Below are 16062 nucleotides of genomic sequence, written 5' to 3'. Positions count from 1 at the left end.
GGTGATTCAATCTGAAAATTTTACCACATTGCTAATAAATATGAGTTGCATTGATAAAGAAACCTAAAGTACAATTCCATAATTTAAAAACTTTGAGAAGTACCAGACTTAGTTGATGAGTCATCACCGAAGCTTTCATGTTTTCTAGGCGTGCTAGCGCCGCCGTTGAGTCTCACCTCACGAATCTGCTCGATGTGGTCATCCTTAATTCCATATAAAGCATCACCTTCGAGAGGCGTCGTCGAAAATACCCAATCTTTGTCGAAGTGCTTCGAAAGCATCTTGATTGCGTGGTCATAATCCAGATGGTGAGTCAGTTGACGTCTAGGTTGAACATTGAGCGAGTGCTTTGCATCTAATTGTGAGTCAAGGACATTGGATGTGTGTGCACCACCAGAAAGTGCTAATCTGATGCTATATTCCTTCTCACGATGTGCACCTCCTATGCTTCGCTCGTATAGCTCCAAAGTGAGGTGAGCGACGTAGTCGAGCTCAGGAACGTGTGGCATCGTAATCGGAAGGCCGCTGCATAGAACAAGTTGTACAAGTGTGTGAATGTGTGACTCCTCTGTTTTCATTTAGTTATGTAATTTATTAAAACCAAACTCACTCGTAAAGTAAATAGAGAATGCTCCTTTCTCTGCATCCCTCGCTTCTTGGAGATCTTGAACTATTTTTTTGAGAAGTGGCAGGGATGTTAGAATACCGATCTGTTCCTTCTCCTCTGCTTCAATACCATACTCTTGTGGTGCGATAAGATCGAATAGAGCCTTCGCATGCCCGTAAAGACTGTGGAGACGTCTATCATTAGGGTCTTGTTTGCCATCAGGTCTGAAAATAGTGTTGAGGAAGACACTGTTATGCAAGCTGTCATACTTGAGCGAATCGTATAACTCAGAAATACGACTAGGATCGAACTTTTCTTGGGTGGTGCTCTCACAGAAGTCGTCAAAGAGTTTCTCCCAACGCTCTTTGAACAAGAGTGGATGCTCATTACAGCACCATCTCGTTTGTATCTTATCGACTTCAAGATTCTCGAAGTTGCTCCTCATAACATCGCGATGGTACCTCATCAATTCTATTATTTCAGCTACTACTTCAACAGGCTCTCCTTTAAGATCCTTTGGCCATTGAAACTGTGGTCTCTTCTCCTTTTCACCAGGTCTGAGAAGCGTTTTGAGTTTCTTTTTGACGAAATCCATCATGTCCTTTCCTGCATTACTATCATCAAGAAGATCTTTCCTGACTATGAGAGGATGGGTGATTGGTTCCTTGCCTTCCTTCCTCTTCTCAGGGTCTTCGAGGAATGCAGCGGCGAATATTTCAGCTGATGCCAAAACTCTCCTCTCTGAACTAGAGTATATCTTACAATTCTCTAACATATCCTTGTTCATTATCATGGCGTCACCTCTAAAACTAAATCCTAGATCTCTCGATTGATAGCGAGCGGCATGAGTAAATTCACCACCCCATTTGAATACCAAAGCTAGTTTTTCAAGTGTAACACCATCATTCTTGTTGAAATTTGGCTTCAACTGGGCTTTTGTGCCGGGCAAATCGATCTTCTTAGAAATGACGATACGGAGTTGTTCCAATTTTTCCAATTCGTTACAACCAAGTTTGACTGCTTCATCTGCTGCTTCAGTGATGTAGTTAAGCTGTTCAGCACGGCGGAGGATGACTTCCTCTGTTGCACCTCTCAACAAACGTATGAATGGTTGGGCCCATTTCTCGGAGGCTTGGAAACTGAATTTGATTTTCTGCTTAGGTGTTCTATCAGCATGACGGACAACAGTGGCATTTGCCTTTAGTCTCCAGCTGCTCTTATCTCTTGGTGAATTGTTATGGACAGCTGTAATTGGTCTCTTTGGAGCGGTCTTGCGGCAAAATGTGGAGAGAATCTCTGCGCATTTGTCATAATAGTAGTCATTTCCTTTGACGAAACTCCATCCGTTAACGTCAATAACGAAAGCTTTATCATCATATCTCAAGAGATCAAATCCACATATATTCTGCTTGAAGGCTTTGCAAATGTTAGTTGCACATTTCTTCTCATCGGCTGTAAGCTCAGTTATGTAACGTATCTCCTTGCCATCTGTGTTTCGACGCACGATACCATCAACGACTGGAGATTTGCGTGTTTCTGCATGTACAAACGATGGACCGACTGTATAGACTTTAACATCCTCTGCGTTATCAACGTTGATAAACTTTTCGTAGATGAATGATCCATCATAGCGCGGTTCTTCAATTTCCGGGTAAAATTCACTCGATTTGTTTCCTACTTTTCGGAAGAGCTTTCTCGCACCACCGCCTTGTGATTTTGGGAAGTAGATGTGGATATTGTGATCTTCGCCGCTTACTGGTTTCTCAACGAATGGCTTTTCGAGTTCAAGTCCGTCTATGATGATTGCATCACCGTCTTCTCGCAATTTGACTTCTGGTTGATGTGGATTTTTTGGGAAAGACAAACCTAGATCTTTTTGGAGCATTTCAGCTAACTGAGGGTCGATATTTGGACCGCCATCTCTGTCTACGCTGATACGTTCGGCTGTGACGACACCAATTGAGTCGAGGATTGAGAGAACTAGTCTGCGGTCCCATAATAGTTTCTGCATCTGTTGAATTTGTAAGATGTAGCTCTTAGGAAAGACAGAAACATACAGTGAGATCGTTTATACAAACTGGTTTGCGAAGGTTGACATAATCGATTGCCTTATCAAGAGGGAAACCGTCACTGAAGAAACTGACAAGATAGTCGCACAAAGGCCAGTTCTCGACGTCTGCATTTGTCTTAGAGATATTTCCGGAAAGAGAAGTCAACGACAAACCTTCGTCTAAGATGACTTTATCACCAAAAATACAAATCTAAGCAGAGACATGAGATATTTACTATAAAACAAGCAACAAAACCTACTTCAATGTTCGATATCTTCATTATTCTGTTCAATATTGACCTCATCGGTTTAGATCTCGCTTTGCGGTCTAAAGCGGCGACGCCTAACACCAATCTGACGTCTGAGTTAATGTCCATTTCCTCAGGATTTAATTTTCTTTTTTTCTGCTGTTCAATCGCTGTAATTTTGTGAGAGATCGTCGTTGTTGAGACAAACGATGAAGACTCCAGCGATATCGGTTAGAGATCTCAACTTCTCGTTCAATCAAATAGACGATAATGCCTTAAAGAATATAAATCTCGATATAGAACAGGGCTCTAGGTGCTTACTAGTCGGTGCTAACGGTGGTGAGTTTCTCCATACTAGGCGATCTACCTAATAGAAAAAGCTGGGAAGAGTACCCTGTTGAGGATATTAGCCGGTAAGCGCTTAACAAAAGGCTACGTGAAAGTATACGATAGAGACGTCTTCAAGAACCCACCGGCTGTATGTTGTCATTTAGTCCCGAGCGATATCTAAACAAACTAGGGAATAACATATCTTGGTACAGAATGGTAGGTACCATGGTATACAATCAACACCCATTGAATGCTCTAAAAAGGGCTATGAATCCCGTCGTCCGTGGTGACATACGCGTTTCAGAATTCTTGGACTCAGTTGGAGGATTTAGATACAAAGATAGGAGAAACATACTACTTGATATACTCGACGTTGATCTAGACTGGCGTATGCATCAGATTTCAGATGGTGAAAGACGAAGGGTGCAGTTAGTAATGGGTTTGATGGTTCCTTGGACACTGCTATTGCTTGATGAAGTACGTTAGTGATACGAAAGACGTACATACTAAATAAAGACAGGTTACGGTCGATTTAGATGTCGTTGTTCGCAGTGATTTGATCAATTTCTTAATAACAGAATCAAAGGAGAGAAATGCGACTATCTTATGTGAGTGGATGGTTCATTGATTTGATGCCTTTCTAAGGCAACTCAGACGCCACTCATATTTGTACGTATATCCCCTACAACCAGTCTATCTAATTGTCCCTCTAGTTGATGGACTAATTGACTTCCCAACTCATGTCTTACACCTTAGATTGGGTAGCAACATCGGAAACCCAGAGAAATGGCCTTTAGAGGAAGGTTCAAAGCTACATGAGATCATTAAGAGTTCTAGTATAGAAGCTTCACCGCTGTTGAAATTAGCCCTCGGATGGTTGCGAGAAGACTTAATCTACAGAAGGGAGTATGAAAAGAGTATAGACAGACGTAGAGGTGCACGGGAAGAAACAACAGATAGTGAAGTCTTCTACTCTAAGTTTGATTATGTGAGTTGATAGCTTAACAATCTAAAGACGCCACCTGATTTAAAAAAACAACACAGTGGAAGTAAATTATACATTTTTGTGTTACAACAACATTTGATAGCGAATAAATAGATGAAGATAAGGAAACTAGAAGCTTTGAAGGTTGATAACTTAAAAGTTGCGTTTTAACCAACTTTAGCTAGCGGTTTGTGTTTGATTGTTGGCCATTTGAACTTTTTCGTGCGAGTAGATCGCTCTTGATATATAACAGATGATAATAAGAGCAGTATAGCGAGTTGTTTAATATTCTCATCTAGCGTCGTAAGCAAACTGATGGATATGCAATCGTCTGTCTTTTCGAGCACACCCAACTGATGCTTATGTTGGTTGTAGAACGTGTTGTCGACCCAATAGTAGTTGTTATTGTTGATGTAAGCATTCGATTGATTATCGTGTATAGAGAATTCAGCCTTTACCGAGATCGGCGTGACCTCAATCTCTGTGCTGCCATTCTCGAAGTCTTTTGAAGTTATGATTGCGATTGTAGAGCCCGTCAGATTACGTAATATTGTCAAGTGTATATCAAACTGCGGTTCGTGTGAGTCAAAACAATGGTGCCATTTGCCTGTATTGTCAAACTTACGGTAGGGTTCACAGTTTTTGAGATGTACTTTGGTAGATTGTTGAGGTTTATGATAAATGTTGCGCTATCAGTTAATTTCATGTTGGTCGATACTGGCCTGTTTGGATGCTGTGAATATCGTCCTTAGGCTATCGGATTGCTATAGTACTTACCACTGGTAGGTGTCCATATCCATTTTTAGCAGATGGCAGTATTATCCCAAGGTTTTATAGACAGTTTCTGAAATTCATTAGGACTAGTTCTCGACCTCTCTCAAAATGACGTCACCAGAATTTTTGAAGTTTTTCGAATTAGAGGGTGTGACAGAGTAATAAGGGATAGAAAAGAGGTGTACAAATGGTAAACAAAGTATATCAGCTTAATTACTTAGTTACCCCAAAATCAGCTGAGCAGCTGCAGTTACAACTAGACGGGGACACTAAGCCGTACGGGTGCATTTTCTATAACTTTGTTTTAGGTATCATGAGTTTTAATTAGAGACACACCCCAAGACTAAATCTTGACTCTTGTCACTGCAGTCTAGATCTTGAAATTCGGTAACCTGTCTTAGTGATTACTACTGGAGGGGTGCTAGAGCTGTAATAGCACAAGAATAGCGTTCAATGGTCTAGCTGATAATGACTACTAGTTACTAGTGCTAGTATCTGTAACTGTCTTAGATTAGGTTCCTTTTATGAATGTCTAAAACATGCGGGCGCAATAGTATGATCTATACAATTAATATACAATTGATATAAGCTAAAAAGTGTTTATAGATCTTTATGCACATTCCTTCGCTGATCGGCCCCCTTGATCCCAAACAATGAACACCACAACAGCGCTTATTTCACTTGGTTTACCACAACACTACGGATGGGTAGGCTTAGCGGCCAGCTCCACATTCTTCCTCAATGTCTTTCAGATGTTGAACGGTGAGTCTTCTAGAATGTCCTAATAGATTATTACTAAACTATGTAGTTGTTAAAGCCAGAAAGAGAGCCAACATTCAATACCCACAGTTGTACGCTGATAAAGCGCAAATTGACGCTAACAAAGATGCCTACATGTGAGTGTATACTATCGCGAAAGTGCGTCACTAACATGAGACAGCTTCAACTGCGCCCAGAGAGCTCACATGAACACAACAGAGAGTGCTTCATACTTCCTCTTTACCCTCCTCTGGTCTGGTTTGAAATACCCCCAAACAGCAGCTGCCTTGGGCTTCGCTTGGGTAATTGGACGTGTATTCTACACTCTCGGATACTCAACTGGTCAGCCAGAGAAGAGAAGCTGGGGATTCCTCAGCTCTGCCTCCTTCATGTCCTTGGGTGGCTTGTCTGCCTGGTCAGCTATTCAAATCATCCTTGAGCAAAATTAAGAGTATTGTATTTACATACCTGTATCCATGAAATGATAAATTTATTAAAATATTTCTATTTCTACTGTCTTCTCTCTTCTTATCTTACTATCAAAATATGGCAAAACCTCGCCAGCGCTCAAAGCAGAAAAGTGGAAGCTACAGACCAACGAAAACTACGTCGAATAAGGGACACAGGAAGACAACGCTGAAGAATGTGCCTGCAGAATTGGCTAGACAGTGGGACAAGAGCAAAACTCTTCGTGAAAAGTAAGCGTAGTACAGCAGAGTAGGGAATAAAATCTAACAGTCCATTAGCTATGCTAGATTAGGATTAGCTAGTAACCTCAAGATGCACGCCGTTGGTGGTGTAGAAAAGGAGTTACCATCGAAAATGCAGCAGAAGGAAGACAGATCTGATGACAACGAGGAGTCAGATGCACAGAAGAATACAGCAGCTCAAATGGGTCGGATAGTCAGAGACGATGAAGGAAACGTCGTAGATGTTATTATCGACGAACCATCCGACAAGGGGAAAGCAAAGGAAACGCCATGGGGTCAACCACTCGACAGTGCACATATAGAGACACCATCCGTACCGCTCACATTCGACGATGAGAGAGAAGACAAGACTTCGTCAAACACCGACGTCGTAAAATGTGAGTCTTGAGTACTTATCCTACATACACTCACTCAGAATCCGCAGTACTCGAAGCCAAGGCAGCAACGGCTCGCCCAGTTGGAAGAAACACCTCAGCTGATGAATGGAAATGGCTTATCAAAATTGTTAAAACTCACGGAAGAGATCTTGAGGAGGCAAGCAGAGATTTGAAGATAAACACCTGGCAAAAAACCAAAGGCGAGTTGTCTCGAGCGTGAGTAATGAAAATCTTCATAATACTCTTCTAAATACAGATGCAGCGTTAAACGTGCTGGTGGTTTCGAAGTACTCGAGCAAGCGGCACAGAATGTAGAATAAGATGCAAATACAATAATTTATTCCATTTTCTTTCTATACAGCTTTATCGCCCTTCCTGGACGATTCTTCATTACGTTGGCGCTCAGCCTTCTCTCGTTTTCTCTTTTCTAGACCGGCTTTCACCATGTTGTGAGGTGTGAGCAGTCTTTCCCACTGCTTGCTCGTGAAATTAACCGGCGAACCCAAACCGGAGTATATTAGGGTATCGTAGACCATACTCCCTAGGAAAGAACCCATGAGGGAACCACAAACTGGTCCTGTCACCCACCAGGCTCTATCGTGTGTCCACAGCGCTCTTGCATTGTAGCCTACGCAGGATAAAGCGATTCGAGGACCAAGATCTCTTGCTGGATTCATCGCATATCCAGACAAAGCGCCCAGTGAAGTCCCTATAGCCATAATCACGAAAGCAATGACGAGAGCACCGAGTCCAGCACCAGGTGGGGTGTTATCGCGGTCACCAAGAGCTAGAATTGCAATACTGGGTTGTTATAAGTAAATGTGACTCTTCTATAAAGTATACTCACCTCAAGACAGCGCTAGCAATTATCTCTTGGAAAACACAAAGACCAACATGTGAGAGACTAGTTGCAGGCATAGTGACGAAAAGACCAGCTGTCCCACTCTGGGAGACAGACTTGTTGGGGTCAAACACATCCAGTGCTTGGTAATACATCGCATATACGATAAGACCGCCTGCAAAACATCCCAAAATTTGTGCTATCCAATACAATCCAACAAGTTTCCAGGGAAAACCTCTAAAGAGTGCCAAAGAGGTCGTTAATGCTGGGTTGAGATGTCCACCGGAAATACCACCAGAGATGTAGACGCTTGTCATAACGGCAACACCCCAAGCCCAGTTGAGATTAGAGTATGCTGCTGTGGGATCCTTGGTGTAAACCAATGTCTGAACAGTTGATCCCACTCCAATAATGATTAATATACAAGCACCTAAGAATTCAGCCAATGGTTCACGAAAATTTTCACGCCACTTGAACCAGAAATTATAGATTGGTTCATTCGGGTTATCGAATTTCTCTTGGGTCTCATCCATATCAAGCCATTGTGAGTGTAAGTTACCTCCGATTTGTCCACTAGGACTTGCGTTTTCATTTGCTGTACTACCGTCATTCTCGTTGAGCTCTCGATCACCCATTCGCTTAAAGGTTGACTCTGTATTCTGATGAGTGAGATCTGGTTTCGAGTTGTCGATATCCTGGGCTTTATCTTCGTCTGTCGCATCTGTAATGACACCGCCTACCTGTCCACCTGTCTGTCCGATAGGGGAGCGCACAGAATCGTCATTATTCTCACCAACACTTGGATGCTTGTCCTCCTGCTTCTCGTCTGTCCGATCAGGCATGGGGCCACCTACACCAAAGACTGGCTTGCTTTTGACTCGACGCATACGCTCATCATGTATAGCCTTCGCATCTGGTCGCATCGCTTCCACACGTCCTGAGTATTGCTGTTCATTGTGACTTTGCCCTGCTCTGTGATTATCTTGTGACTGCATATTATTAGTATTTTGAATTTTTCATTCAATTTGACAATATTACCATATAAACACCTTCTACCAGATTTGCGGATCTCTTAAAGGTGTAACCCCGAGGCGAAAAGACACAGATCCAATGACGTCATAACAACTTCATTAATTTTTAAATGTAAGCAAGCATTTATGTATGGATATAAATTAAACAAAAAGTAATAAATGAGCGTAAAATGTGTCCATCACTTTAGAATTAATAAGCAGGTAGCACACTGTCTAGTAATAATTAATAATCTACTTTGATTCTTCCTTATCACCATCTTCATTCTTCTCTTCACCTTCCTTCTCTTCATTCTCCTTCTTCTCAACGTCATTTTCTTTCTTCTCCTCGCGAGCTGTAGAGCCCTTCTTCTCAGCGAGAATGGCGCAGTGTTGACCACCAGCGCTTGAGTAGAGTGCGTTGACCTTCGTCAAAGCGGTGTTGGCGATACGAGTTGGTTCCTCAATAGTCTCCGCATTACCTTGTCCAAGTTGGCATGCATTACCATATCCCCAAGAGTAAACATAACCTTGGTCGCTAACAGCAAGGTTGTGTCTAAGACCAGCACTGATTTGCTTAATCTTAGTTTTTGATGATCCGCTTTCGTATGGTGTGTTTTCTGGATTTGGTTCATCCTCTGTTGGTGGAGGTGGGAATTGGATTCTGACCGGCTGCTCGACGAATTCATCCGCAATCGTCTTTGGTGCCTCAGTTTCCTCAATTGAAGTACCTTGCTTCTTGGCCTTTTCTTCTCTGGCTTCTTGAGCTGTCTTCTCGTTATTCTCGAGGATTTCCTTATAAGCTGGATGATCCTTTGATAGACCGAGTTCTTTACCGTCGCATCTACCACAGCCCCAAACTTCACCATTGTCGAACAAGAACAATGTATGGTGCTCTCCACCGGAAATTTGAATGACTCTGCTTCCATCGTGGTTGTCTGGATGGAGAGCATCGATTGGTGTAGGAACTGCGATAGTGTCTTCGTAGCCATCCCTTTCATCGCTGACACCTGTCTGGCGCATCTTGTTCAAACCCCATCCAAATACGACACCATCTTTGTCAATTGCAAAAGAGTGGTAGGAACCTGTGCCGACTGCGACGATGTTACGAATATGTAATGGCTCTGGTGTCAAACCGTTCAATTTGCGTCTTTCAATAACTCTCCTACCGAGCTGTTGTTGTTGGCCGTTACCCCAAGCGTAAACGATACCTGAAGTGGTTAAAGCGAGGGCATGGTCAGCACCACAAACAGCCTGTACGACACGGTGCTTGGCTAGTTGGGGTAAAACTGCTGGCTTTACTTGTTTCCTAGCACCACCTGGCCTGCCATCGAAACCGAGTAATCCGTCATTTGACTTGAGTTGTTGTTAGAAAGTGCTACTATGATTATGGAAACTTACGTTGAAAGATCCCCAGGCTCTCATTTGACCTTCTTCGTCGATAGCGAGCGAAATGTAGTCACCTGCAGCTATATTGACCGCTCTAAAGTCATCCAAACCATCAACTTTCATTGGTACAGTTTCAAGTTCTTCGGCTTCAACGCCAGTGTCTGCAGTCACTCTCCCAAGTGACATACCATCGTTAACACCCCATGACCAAATCTGAAACAATGAGAAAAAAGCTTAAAAATGAGAAAACACGCTCACCTTCCCATTTGAATCAATCATGAGATTGTGCATACCACCTGCAGCGATCTGTTCGACACCCTCTGGACCCAACTCGTCATCCTCAATGGCATCTTCAACCCATTGGTGTATACGCGGTCTTTTAATCTCACCAAGCGTGTCAACACCTAAACCAAACTGACCGAAATCACCTGTACCAAAAACGAGTAAAGTTCTAAGGCTATTCGTCGATAATTTCTGAGGAAGTTTGTTCAAACCGACTTGTTCCAAGGCAGGTTGACGACGTTTAGCTAATTTTCTGTCATTATCAATTTCAATATCGTTATCGTCAGCTTTACGCTTTTTCGTCGCTTTTGGTGGAGATTTTGGCTTTGGTTTTGGTGCGGCGGATGCTTTGGCAGCTGCTCTAGCGGATTGACGCGTTGGTTTAGGATTATCTTCTGTAGATTGCTCTAAATATACTGTTAGAGGTGTATTTATAGTAGATTTATTGCTAACTCTTTGGTGGCATGATAGTATAAGAAGAAGACGGATTAAATGGATAAATACAAGAAAATAACTAGCCTAGATTGAAATTTGACCTTTGCCCAGCCTGTCGTTTCTGATACGCCAGATCTAGTTTCGAACTACCGAGGTTAACAATCTTGACACAACCATCCCTGTCCTTTTCTAGGATTGTGCACTCTATGAGAAGCGTTATGTAACTGTATATACGCAGTTAGATATACCCACCTGCACAATAGTACGCATCTGATATACCTGGACCACCACATATAACGCCTAATTGGGTGAATAAAGGAAGCGTTTTGTAAGATATATGCTTACATTTACCACCAAATGTACCAAATGCACATTCATCGCATATCTAAGTCATTTGTTAGATGATTACCCAGAAGAGAAGACGCCACTTACCTTCACGATAGTCTGTGGCCTGACGTATGAATCGCATACAGGGCATTTACCATCGCATTTGTCGCATAGCCTGCCGATAGCTGATCTCGTTAGATAGTCCAACTATATAGTAAGCAATTTCTCACAAATACCAGGCTGTCTTCTGCACATGATTAAATCTGAATAGGAAATTACTACAAAAGAATAGAGAGAGTGTCTAAATACCTGGGTGGTGTTTCGACATTGTGGCTGTCGTGGTTAGACAGGCGATTGTCGCGAACCCGCGAGTTTGTTAGCAATTGTACTGATATATGGGAGGTTTAAGAAACCGCCAATGAATGGTATTTGACGTAAGAAGTTTAGAATAACGGGGAAGAATGAACCAAACAAGTTGAGAAATCCAATTGACTCGAGTATGAAACCGATAAACGTACGCTTGAGGAAGACTAGGAGGATACCGCCAATGAAGCAGAGTGTACCCCTCAGCTTGTACGGTCTCGTGAAGAAAACGACTGTCTTTTGTATACCGATGATTAGGGTCAAACCAGAGAGGAATAGTACCTGCAGAGGTGTATTAGATGCTGCATATAGCTTTTCTACAGACATACATTCCCTAAGGCCAGCAAACTCGCGTCAAAGAACAACATCACACCGAGAAGACTGAATAATCCACCAAAGGTGGTCAATCCAACGCCAATTTCTATATATTCGTTAGATAATACCAGACAGTTTATATTAGTTACTCTGTAAATCTGTCAAGAACATCGTCGTATCTCTTTAACCCCTACAATAAAGAGATGGACGCAGAACTCTTGAAAATAAGGCCCCATATAAACTCTAAACTAGAGAACCAAAGGCAGCCAGCCTTGCTATTGGCCGCTATAGAGGAGACTATCAAAGAACAGTCAGAAAGCCCATCAGCTGTTAGTTATCACAGCCTTCTTCTCTCTACTTTGGAAGAAGCGGTAACGAACAAAAAGCTAGATATAGCTGCATCTGCTCTCTACTTAGAAGCTATCGTCGTTAAATTCGTCAATAAAAATATTCTCCACAATCAGTATCAGATACTAGAAAGTCTTCTCAACTTATTAGCAACTTACAATAGCAATACACCTGCTTTAAAATCGTTACTAGTCGTATTAGAAGAGTATTACACTGCTTTAGACAATCAACAACTCCAGTTGCAGTCCTTCAAATCCTCATTCAACGATCTCCTCCAGCTTACAATCGATAATAGACCAAAAGTAAGAAAGCTGGCTCAGTCTACAGTCATCAATATACTCACAATCGATCATCCATACTTGAACAGCACCACAAACTGGGTTATCAAGTCTTTCGATCAGTTAGTAAAAAGAAACACCCCTACAGAAGCTGGTATTCATCTCTGTGCATTGGTACAAGCCTTGGATTCTATCTGGCCTATTCAAACCCTCCCTAAATTAGCCACTTCCTTACTCAACACCCCACATTTGGGCAATTCATACCTCACTTCCTCTTCTTACCATCTTCTTAGTCATTTACTTTCAAACAAGCAGTCACACACTACCTTCGAGGAAGACAAGTTGAAGAGCCTTGTCGAAACCATCGCTACTAGCTTCCCAAAGCCTGATGACGTCCTTCTTTTGTCTCCTTGGTTGGCAATTCTCGACGCTGCCATTTCTTCATACGCTAGACATGACCCAGAAGCTGCATCACTCTTGATCCTCAACGTCTGGCCAAAGGTCTACGGTGACTATGGTTTGGCTAGCACACACACAGATGTTCGCAAATCAGCAGAGAAGGCTCTCTGCGGTATCATTAGATGGGGTGTCACAACTGATATGATCAAGAACACTGTTGAGAAGAACGGTCGTGTCAACTTGCAACCAATCCTTGACAATATACTCTCTAGCTTGACTGGTATAGCCCATCGTCAGGCACTTCCTAACGTTATCACCGTTTTGGTCGCAATGATCAGCAAATTGAGAGTACGTTTCAACACTCCTGGTTCTACAGCTGCTGAAGGTATGCATAATTTATACCTTAGATGACTTCACTCACAGACTACAGCCCTCGTCGCACCACATCTCACAACTGTAGCTGAACTTCGCCAAATGCCAAACTTCGAATTCAGAGAAAAGACAGACGACGTTTTCGGTATGGCACTCGAAGTTTGTGGTCCATCCTGGGTTCTTTCACTTTTGCCGCTTAACTTGGACCCATCAAAACAAGCAAAGGGTAAGGATGGACGTGCTTACTTACTCCCAATTATGAGAAGCAGAGTATCTAACACCCAGCTCAACTTCTTCGTTAAGGAGCTTGTACCACTCTCATCCAGCATGTTCGACGCCTCATCAAAGGCACAAGAGCAAGGAAAAGCATTAGAGGCGAAATTATATTCAACTCTTATGGAGCAACTCTGGGCTACTTTCCCTGCCTTCTGTGATCTTCCAATTGATCTTAGAGATGCTCTCACTGGCGATTTCGCAGGCATGCTTTCAAATGTCCTTTATTCTCAACCAGTTCTCAGACCATCAGTTTTGAGAGGTCTCAGAAACCTTGTCGAGAAGAACCTCACATTGTGTCGTTCAGCTGGACCAGTTGATGAGATCAGAAAGACATTCAATGGTTTAGACCAAAATGAAGCAAAGTTAAATGTAGAATATCTCACAACTATCGCTGCAAACCTCCTCTCAGTTTTGTTCGACTTGTTCGGCACTGTGAACAGAGATAGTAGAGGTATGATTGGTGAGGTTATTGCTGACTATCTCGTGATCGCTTCTGAGAAGGTAGGTTAGGTTCTCGTAGAGTTTCCTTGCTAATCGATTCATAAGGATGTTAGTGGAACATACAAGAAACTCTCCAAGATGCTCCTCGAGACGCTCCCACAACATAATGTCAAGATGGCCAAACAAGCAAAGTCAAACAAAACATTCAATAGCAGTGCAGACAATACAGTCGCACCACACACCACTATGGACTTGCTCATTTTACTTGCACCACGTCTTGCAACAAAACAAGCGATCAATGCATGGGAGATGGGCACATCAGACCAGGTACTGATGAGTGAAGACCAAGCAGTTCAGAAAAAGGCTTATAGGTTGCTCAACAGACTCTGCGAAAGTCAAAAAGAACTCTTTGGCGACCAAAAACGCATTGAGAAGACGATCTCAATTCTCACTAACACCGATAACATCAGTGGTGGTGTGAAACGTGACCGATTAGAACTCTTCAGCGTACTTGTGAAATTTATTCCTACTGACAAATTACACTATATTGTCAGTCTTGTCCCTGAAGCAGTCCTTGGTGTTAAGGAAACCAACGAAAGGGCAAGATCAGCTGCTTTCGAACTCCTCTTAGCGCTTGGTAGAAGAATGGAGACAGGTGGTAAAGTCGAGCGTGCAAAGGTTGGTCAAGATGATGATGACGACGATGAGGAAATGCAAACCGAAATGGAAGTCGTTGATGCAAATATTAACGAATATTTCACCATTTTATCTGCAGGTTTAGCTGGTAGCACTCCACATTTCATTTCTGCTACTATCACATCACTCGCAAGAGTTCTTTTCGAATTCAGGGAGAGCATTGACAAGGGTTTGGTCGATAGTTTATTAGGTACTCTTCACATTTTCGTTGGAAGCACAAACAAGGAGATTGTCAAAGCTGCAATTGGTTTAGTAAAAGTGACGACAACATCTTTACCATCTGATATCGTATTCACTCATTTGGAATCACTCATACCATCATTACTCGGCTGGAAGAACGAGCATAAGAACCACTTTAAGGTCAATGTTAGGCATATTCTCGAAAGACTAGTTAAGAAATTTGGTTTCGAAAATGTTGAAAAATTCGTTCCTGAAGCTGACAAAAAGTTAATCACCAATATCCGTAAACGCACACAAAGAGCAAAGAAAGGACGTGCCGGTAAGGAAGATCCTATTGACCCACTAGATGAGGATGATGATGAGAAGAAGACCGCTAAGAAGGGTAATGACGCATTCGAGGATGCTCTTTATGGTAGCGAATCCGAGATTGAGGCGAGCGACAACGAGGAAGAGAATACCAAGAAGGGTACTTCAAAGAGAGGAAAGAAGCAACAAGAAGACACTTACATTCGTGAAGATGAGGGTGAACTCGTTGATTTACTCGATAAGAGCGTCGTTGGTAGACTTTCAACATATGATCCAAGCAAAGTTAAGAGAAAGCTCCCTGGTCAAGATGCCCAAAAGTACAAGACCGATGATGTCACCGGAAAGCTCATCATTGAGGATGAGGATGTTGCAATCGACCAGAATCAAGATGAAGGTGATAAGCTCGCTGGTGAAGCCTACCTAGAGAATCTCGAGGGTGAAGATGGTATCACGATGGGCAAAGACGGTCGCGTCAGATTCAACAAGAAGCGCGACAGAGGTCAAGACGTTGAGATGCAAGAGGCTGGTGCTGGTTCAGACGACGACAATTCCTCCAAGAAGAAGAAGAAAAACAGACAAGGTACTGTCGGTGTTGGTAAGGAGTTCAAATCGAAGGTGAGTTGTGATTTTGATATTGATATAAAACATCTTCTAATACATCACAGCGCGCTGGCGGAGATGTCACAGCCAAAGGCGGTCAACAACCATATGCTTATGTTCCTCTCAATCAAACCAAGAAGCTCAACAGAGGTGGTCAAGCTCCTCGTCTCGACGTTACCGGAAAGAAGAAAGGCAGATCAGGAAAGAAGTAGAAGTGGAAGTAAAATACATAGATTTAATTTTATTTATTGGATACATTTGACGAATTTAGTTAGTTTGATTGATTTGCTGGTATGGAATGCCGCCATTGGGATGGCTGGTCTGGATATACTATGTCGTTGATAGTTTTGCGTTGAACGATTGCGTT

At 42.5% G+C, this 16062-nt stretch overlaps 10 protein-coding genes across 10 annotated transcripts; 4 read left to right on the top strand and 6 right to left on the bottom strand.

Annotated features, from left to right (window-relative positions):
* Positions 1-3802, bottom strand: WALSEDRAFT_59839 (hypothetical protein). The gene is made up of 6 exons (XM_006957182.1): positions 3227-3802; positions 2918-3179; positions 2832-2868; positions 2665-2783; positions 611-2618; positions 1-568 (listed from the first exon to the last, which is right to left on the bottom strand). The coding sequence occupies exons 2-6, from the start codon at positions 3032-3034 to the stop codon at positions 84-86; spliced, it is 2766 nt and encodes a 921-aa protein (XP_006957244.1). The 5' UTR covers positions 3035-3179; positions 3227-3802; the 3' UTR covers positions 1-83.
* WALSEDRAFT_59838 (P-loop containing nucleoside triphosphate hydrolase protein) lies at positions 3112-4360 on the top strand (the record flags this gene model as incomplete). The annotated part of the gene is made up of 8 exons (XM_006957181.1): positions 3112-3244; positions 3286-3383; positions 3426-3451; positions 3499-3712; positions 3756-3843; positions 3890-3904; positions 3949-4223; positions 4280-4360. 8 exons carry the CDS (start codon positions 3115-3117, stop codon positions 4286-4288), a joined length of 855 nt encoding a protein of 284 aa, XP_006957243.1. The 3' UTR covers positions 4289-4360.
* Positions 3924-5045, bottom strand: WALSEDRAFT_56772 (hypothetical protein). Its single transcript, XM_006957180.1, has 3 exons — positions 4998-5045; positions 4846-4942; positions 3924-4789 (listed from the first exon to the last, which is right to left on the bottom strand). Exons 1-3 carry the CDS (start codon positions 5018-5020, stop codon positions 4388-4390), a joined length of 522 nt encoding a protein of 173 aa, XP_006957242.1. The 5' UTR covers positions 5021-5045; the 3' UTR covers positions 3924-4387.
* A 294-nt stretch (positions 5046-5339) lies between these two features.
* WALSEDRAFT_59836 (membrane-associated proteins in eicosanoid and glutathione metabolism) lies at positions 5340-6257 on the top strand. The gene is made up of 4 exons (XM_006957179.1): positions 5340-5547; positions 5601-5756; positions 5803-5890; positions 5935-6257. The coding sequence occupies exons 2-4, from the start codon at positions 5648-5650 to the stop codon at positions 6200-6202; spliced, it is 465 nt and encodes a 154-aa protein (XP_006957241.1). The 5' UTR covers positions 5340-5547; positions 5601-5647; the 3' UTR covers positions 6203-6257.
* A 39-nt stretch (positions 6258-6296) lies between these two features.
* On the top strand, positions 6297-8671 carry WALSEDRAFT_68033 (hypothetical protein; the record flags this gene model as incomplete). The annotated part of the gene is made up of 4 exons (XM_006957178.1): positions 6297-6451; positions 6500-6840; positions 6888-7056; positions 7103-8671. 4 exons carry the CDS (start codon positions 6300-6302, stop codon positions 7158-7160), a joined length of 720 nt encoding a protein of 239 aa, XP_006957240.1. The 3' UTR covers positions 7161-8671.
* On the bottom strand, positions 7159-8755 carry WALSEDRAFT_59835 (aquaporin). Its single transcript, XM_006957177.1, has 3 exons — positions 8720-8755; positions 7688-8670; positions 7159-7641 (listed from the first exon to the last, which is right to left on the bottom strand). The coding sequence occupies exons 1-3, from the start codon at positions 8720-8722 to the stop codon at positions 7194-7196; spliced, it is 1434 nt and encodes a 477-aa protein (XP_006957239.1). The 5' UTR covers positions 8723-8755; the 3' UTR covers positions 7159-7193.
* A 77-nt stretch (positions 8756-8832) lies between these two features.
* On the bottom strand, positions 8833-10825 carry WALSEDRAFT_68031 (RCC1/BLIP-II; the record flags this gene model as incomplete). Its single annotated transcript, XM_006957176.1, has 4 exons — positions 8833-10044; positions 10090-10290; positions 10336-10766; positions 10813-10825. 4 exons carry the CDS (start codon positions 10823-10825, stop codon positions 8944-8946), a joined length of 1746 nt encoding a protein of 581 aa, XP_006957238.1. The 3' UTR covers positions 8833-8943.
* An 11-nt stretch (positions 10826-10836) lies between these two features.
* On the bottom strand, positions 10837-11965 carry WALSEDRAFT_59834 (PHF5-like protein). Its single transcript, XM_006957175.1, has 8 exons — positions 11949-11965; positions 11814-11905; positions 11431-11766; positions 11352-11384; positions 11227-11306; positions 11140-11179; positions 11047-11094; positions 10837-10998 (listed from the first exon to the last, which is right to left on the bottom strand). The coding sequence occupies exons 3-8, from the start codon at positions 11447-11449 to the stop codon at positions 10874-10876; spliced, it is 345 nt and encodes a 114-aa protein (XP_006957237.1). The 5' UTR covers positions 11450-11766; positions 11814-11905; positions 11949-11965; the 3' UTR covers positions 10837-10873.
* Positions 11464-11970, bottom strand: WALSEDRAFT_50629 (Got1-domain-containing protein; the record flags this gene model as incomplete). The annotated part of the gene is made up of 3 exons (XM_006957174.1): positions 11464-11766; positions 11814-11905; positions 11949-11970. The coding sequence occupies 3 exons, from the start codon at positions 11968-11970 to the stop codon at positions 11464-11466; spliced, it is 417 nt and encodes a 138-aa protein (XP_006957236.1).
* Positions 11971-12001: 31 nt separating this feature from the next.
* On the top strand, positions 12002-15958 carry WALSEDRAFT_44179 (NUC173-domain-containing protein; the record flags this gene model as incomplete). The annotated part of the gene is made up of 4 exons (XM_006957173.1): positions 12002-13209; positions 13255-13973; positions 14019-15710; positions 15761-15958. Coding segments are annotated over 4 exons (3766 nt in total), but the record flags the coding sequence as incomplete, so codon positions are not given.
* Positions 15959-16062: the final 104 nt, after the last annotated feature.

The sequence above is a fragment of the Wallemia mellicola genome (genome assembly GCF_000263375.1).
Source record: "Wallemia mellicola CBS 633.66 unplaced genomic scaffold WALSEscaffold_5, whole genome shotgun sequence".
Taxonomy (NCBI): domain Eukaryota; kingdom Fungi; phylum Basidiomycota; class Wallemiomycetes; order Wallemiales; family Wallemiaceae; genus Wallemia; species Wallemia mellicola.
Note: the sequence above shows the minus strand (reverse complement) of the source record. Positions and strands in the feature narration are given on the sequence as shown.

What these genes read in the sequence shown, in the direction of transcription:
- WALSEDRAFT_59839 (XM_006957182.1), bottom strand. Translation starts at nt 3,034, where the DNA reads ATGGACATTAACTCAGACGTCAGATTGGTGTTAGGCGTCGCCGCTTTA. An exon ending in TGAAGATATCGAACATTGAA is followed by an intron (nt 2,869 to 2,917) that starts GTAGGTTTTGTT and finishes GTCTCTGCTTAG; the next exon opens with ATTTGTATTTTTGGTGATAA. An exon ending in TTTGTATAAACGATCTCACT is followed by an intron (nt 2,619 to 2,664) that starts GTATGTTTCTGT and finishes CAAATTCAACAG; the next exon opens with ATGCAGAAACTATTATGGGA.
- WALSEDRAFT_56772 (XM_006957180.1), bottom strand. Translation starts at nt 5,020, where the DNA reads ATGGATATGGACACCTACCAGTG. An exon ending in GATATGGACACCTACCAGTG is followed by an intron (nt 4,943 to 4,997) that starts GTAAGTACTATA and finishes GCATCCAAACAG; the next exon opens with GCCAGTATCGACCAACATGA. An exon ending in CAAAAACTGTGAACCCTACC is followed by an intron (nt 4,790 to 4,845) that starts GTAAGTTTGACA and finishes CACGAACCGCAG; the next exon opens with TTTGATATACACTTGACAAT.
- WALSEDRAFT_59836 (XM_006957179.1), top strand. Translation starts at nt 5,648, where the DNA reads ATGAACACCACAACAGCGCTTATTTCACTTGGTTTACCACAACACTAC. An exon ending in TGTCTTTCAGATGTTGAACG is followed by an intron (nt 5,757 to 5,802) that starts GTGAGTCTTCTA and finishes TAAACTATGTAG; the next exon opens with TTGTTAAAGCCAGAAAGAGA. An exon ending in GCTAACAAAGATGCCTACAT is followed by an intron (nt 5,891 to 5,934) that starts GTGAGTGTATAC and finishes AACATGAGACAG; the next exon opens with CTTCAACTGCGCCCAGAGAG.
- WALSEDRAFT_59835 (XM_006957177.1), bottom strand. An exon ending in ATTGCTAGCGCTGTCTTGAG is followed by an intron (nt 7,642 to 7,687) that starts GTGAGTATACTT and finishes ATAACAACCCAG; the next exon opens with TATTGCAATTCTAGCTCTTG.
- WALSEDRAFT_59834 (XM_006957175.1), bottom strand. An exon ending in GGCCACAGACTATCGTGAAG is followed by an intron (nt 11,180 to 11,226) that starts GTAAGTGGCGTC and finishes CAAATGACTTAG; the next exon opens with ATATGCGATGAATGTGCATT. An exon ending in TGGTACATTTGGTGGTAAAT is followed by an intron (nt 11,095 to 11,139) that starts GTAAGCATATAT and finishes TCACCCAATTAG; the next exon opens with GCGTTATATGTGGTGGTCCA.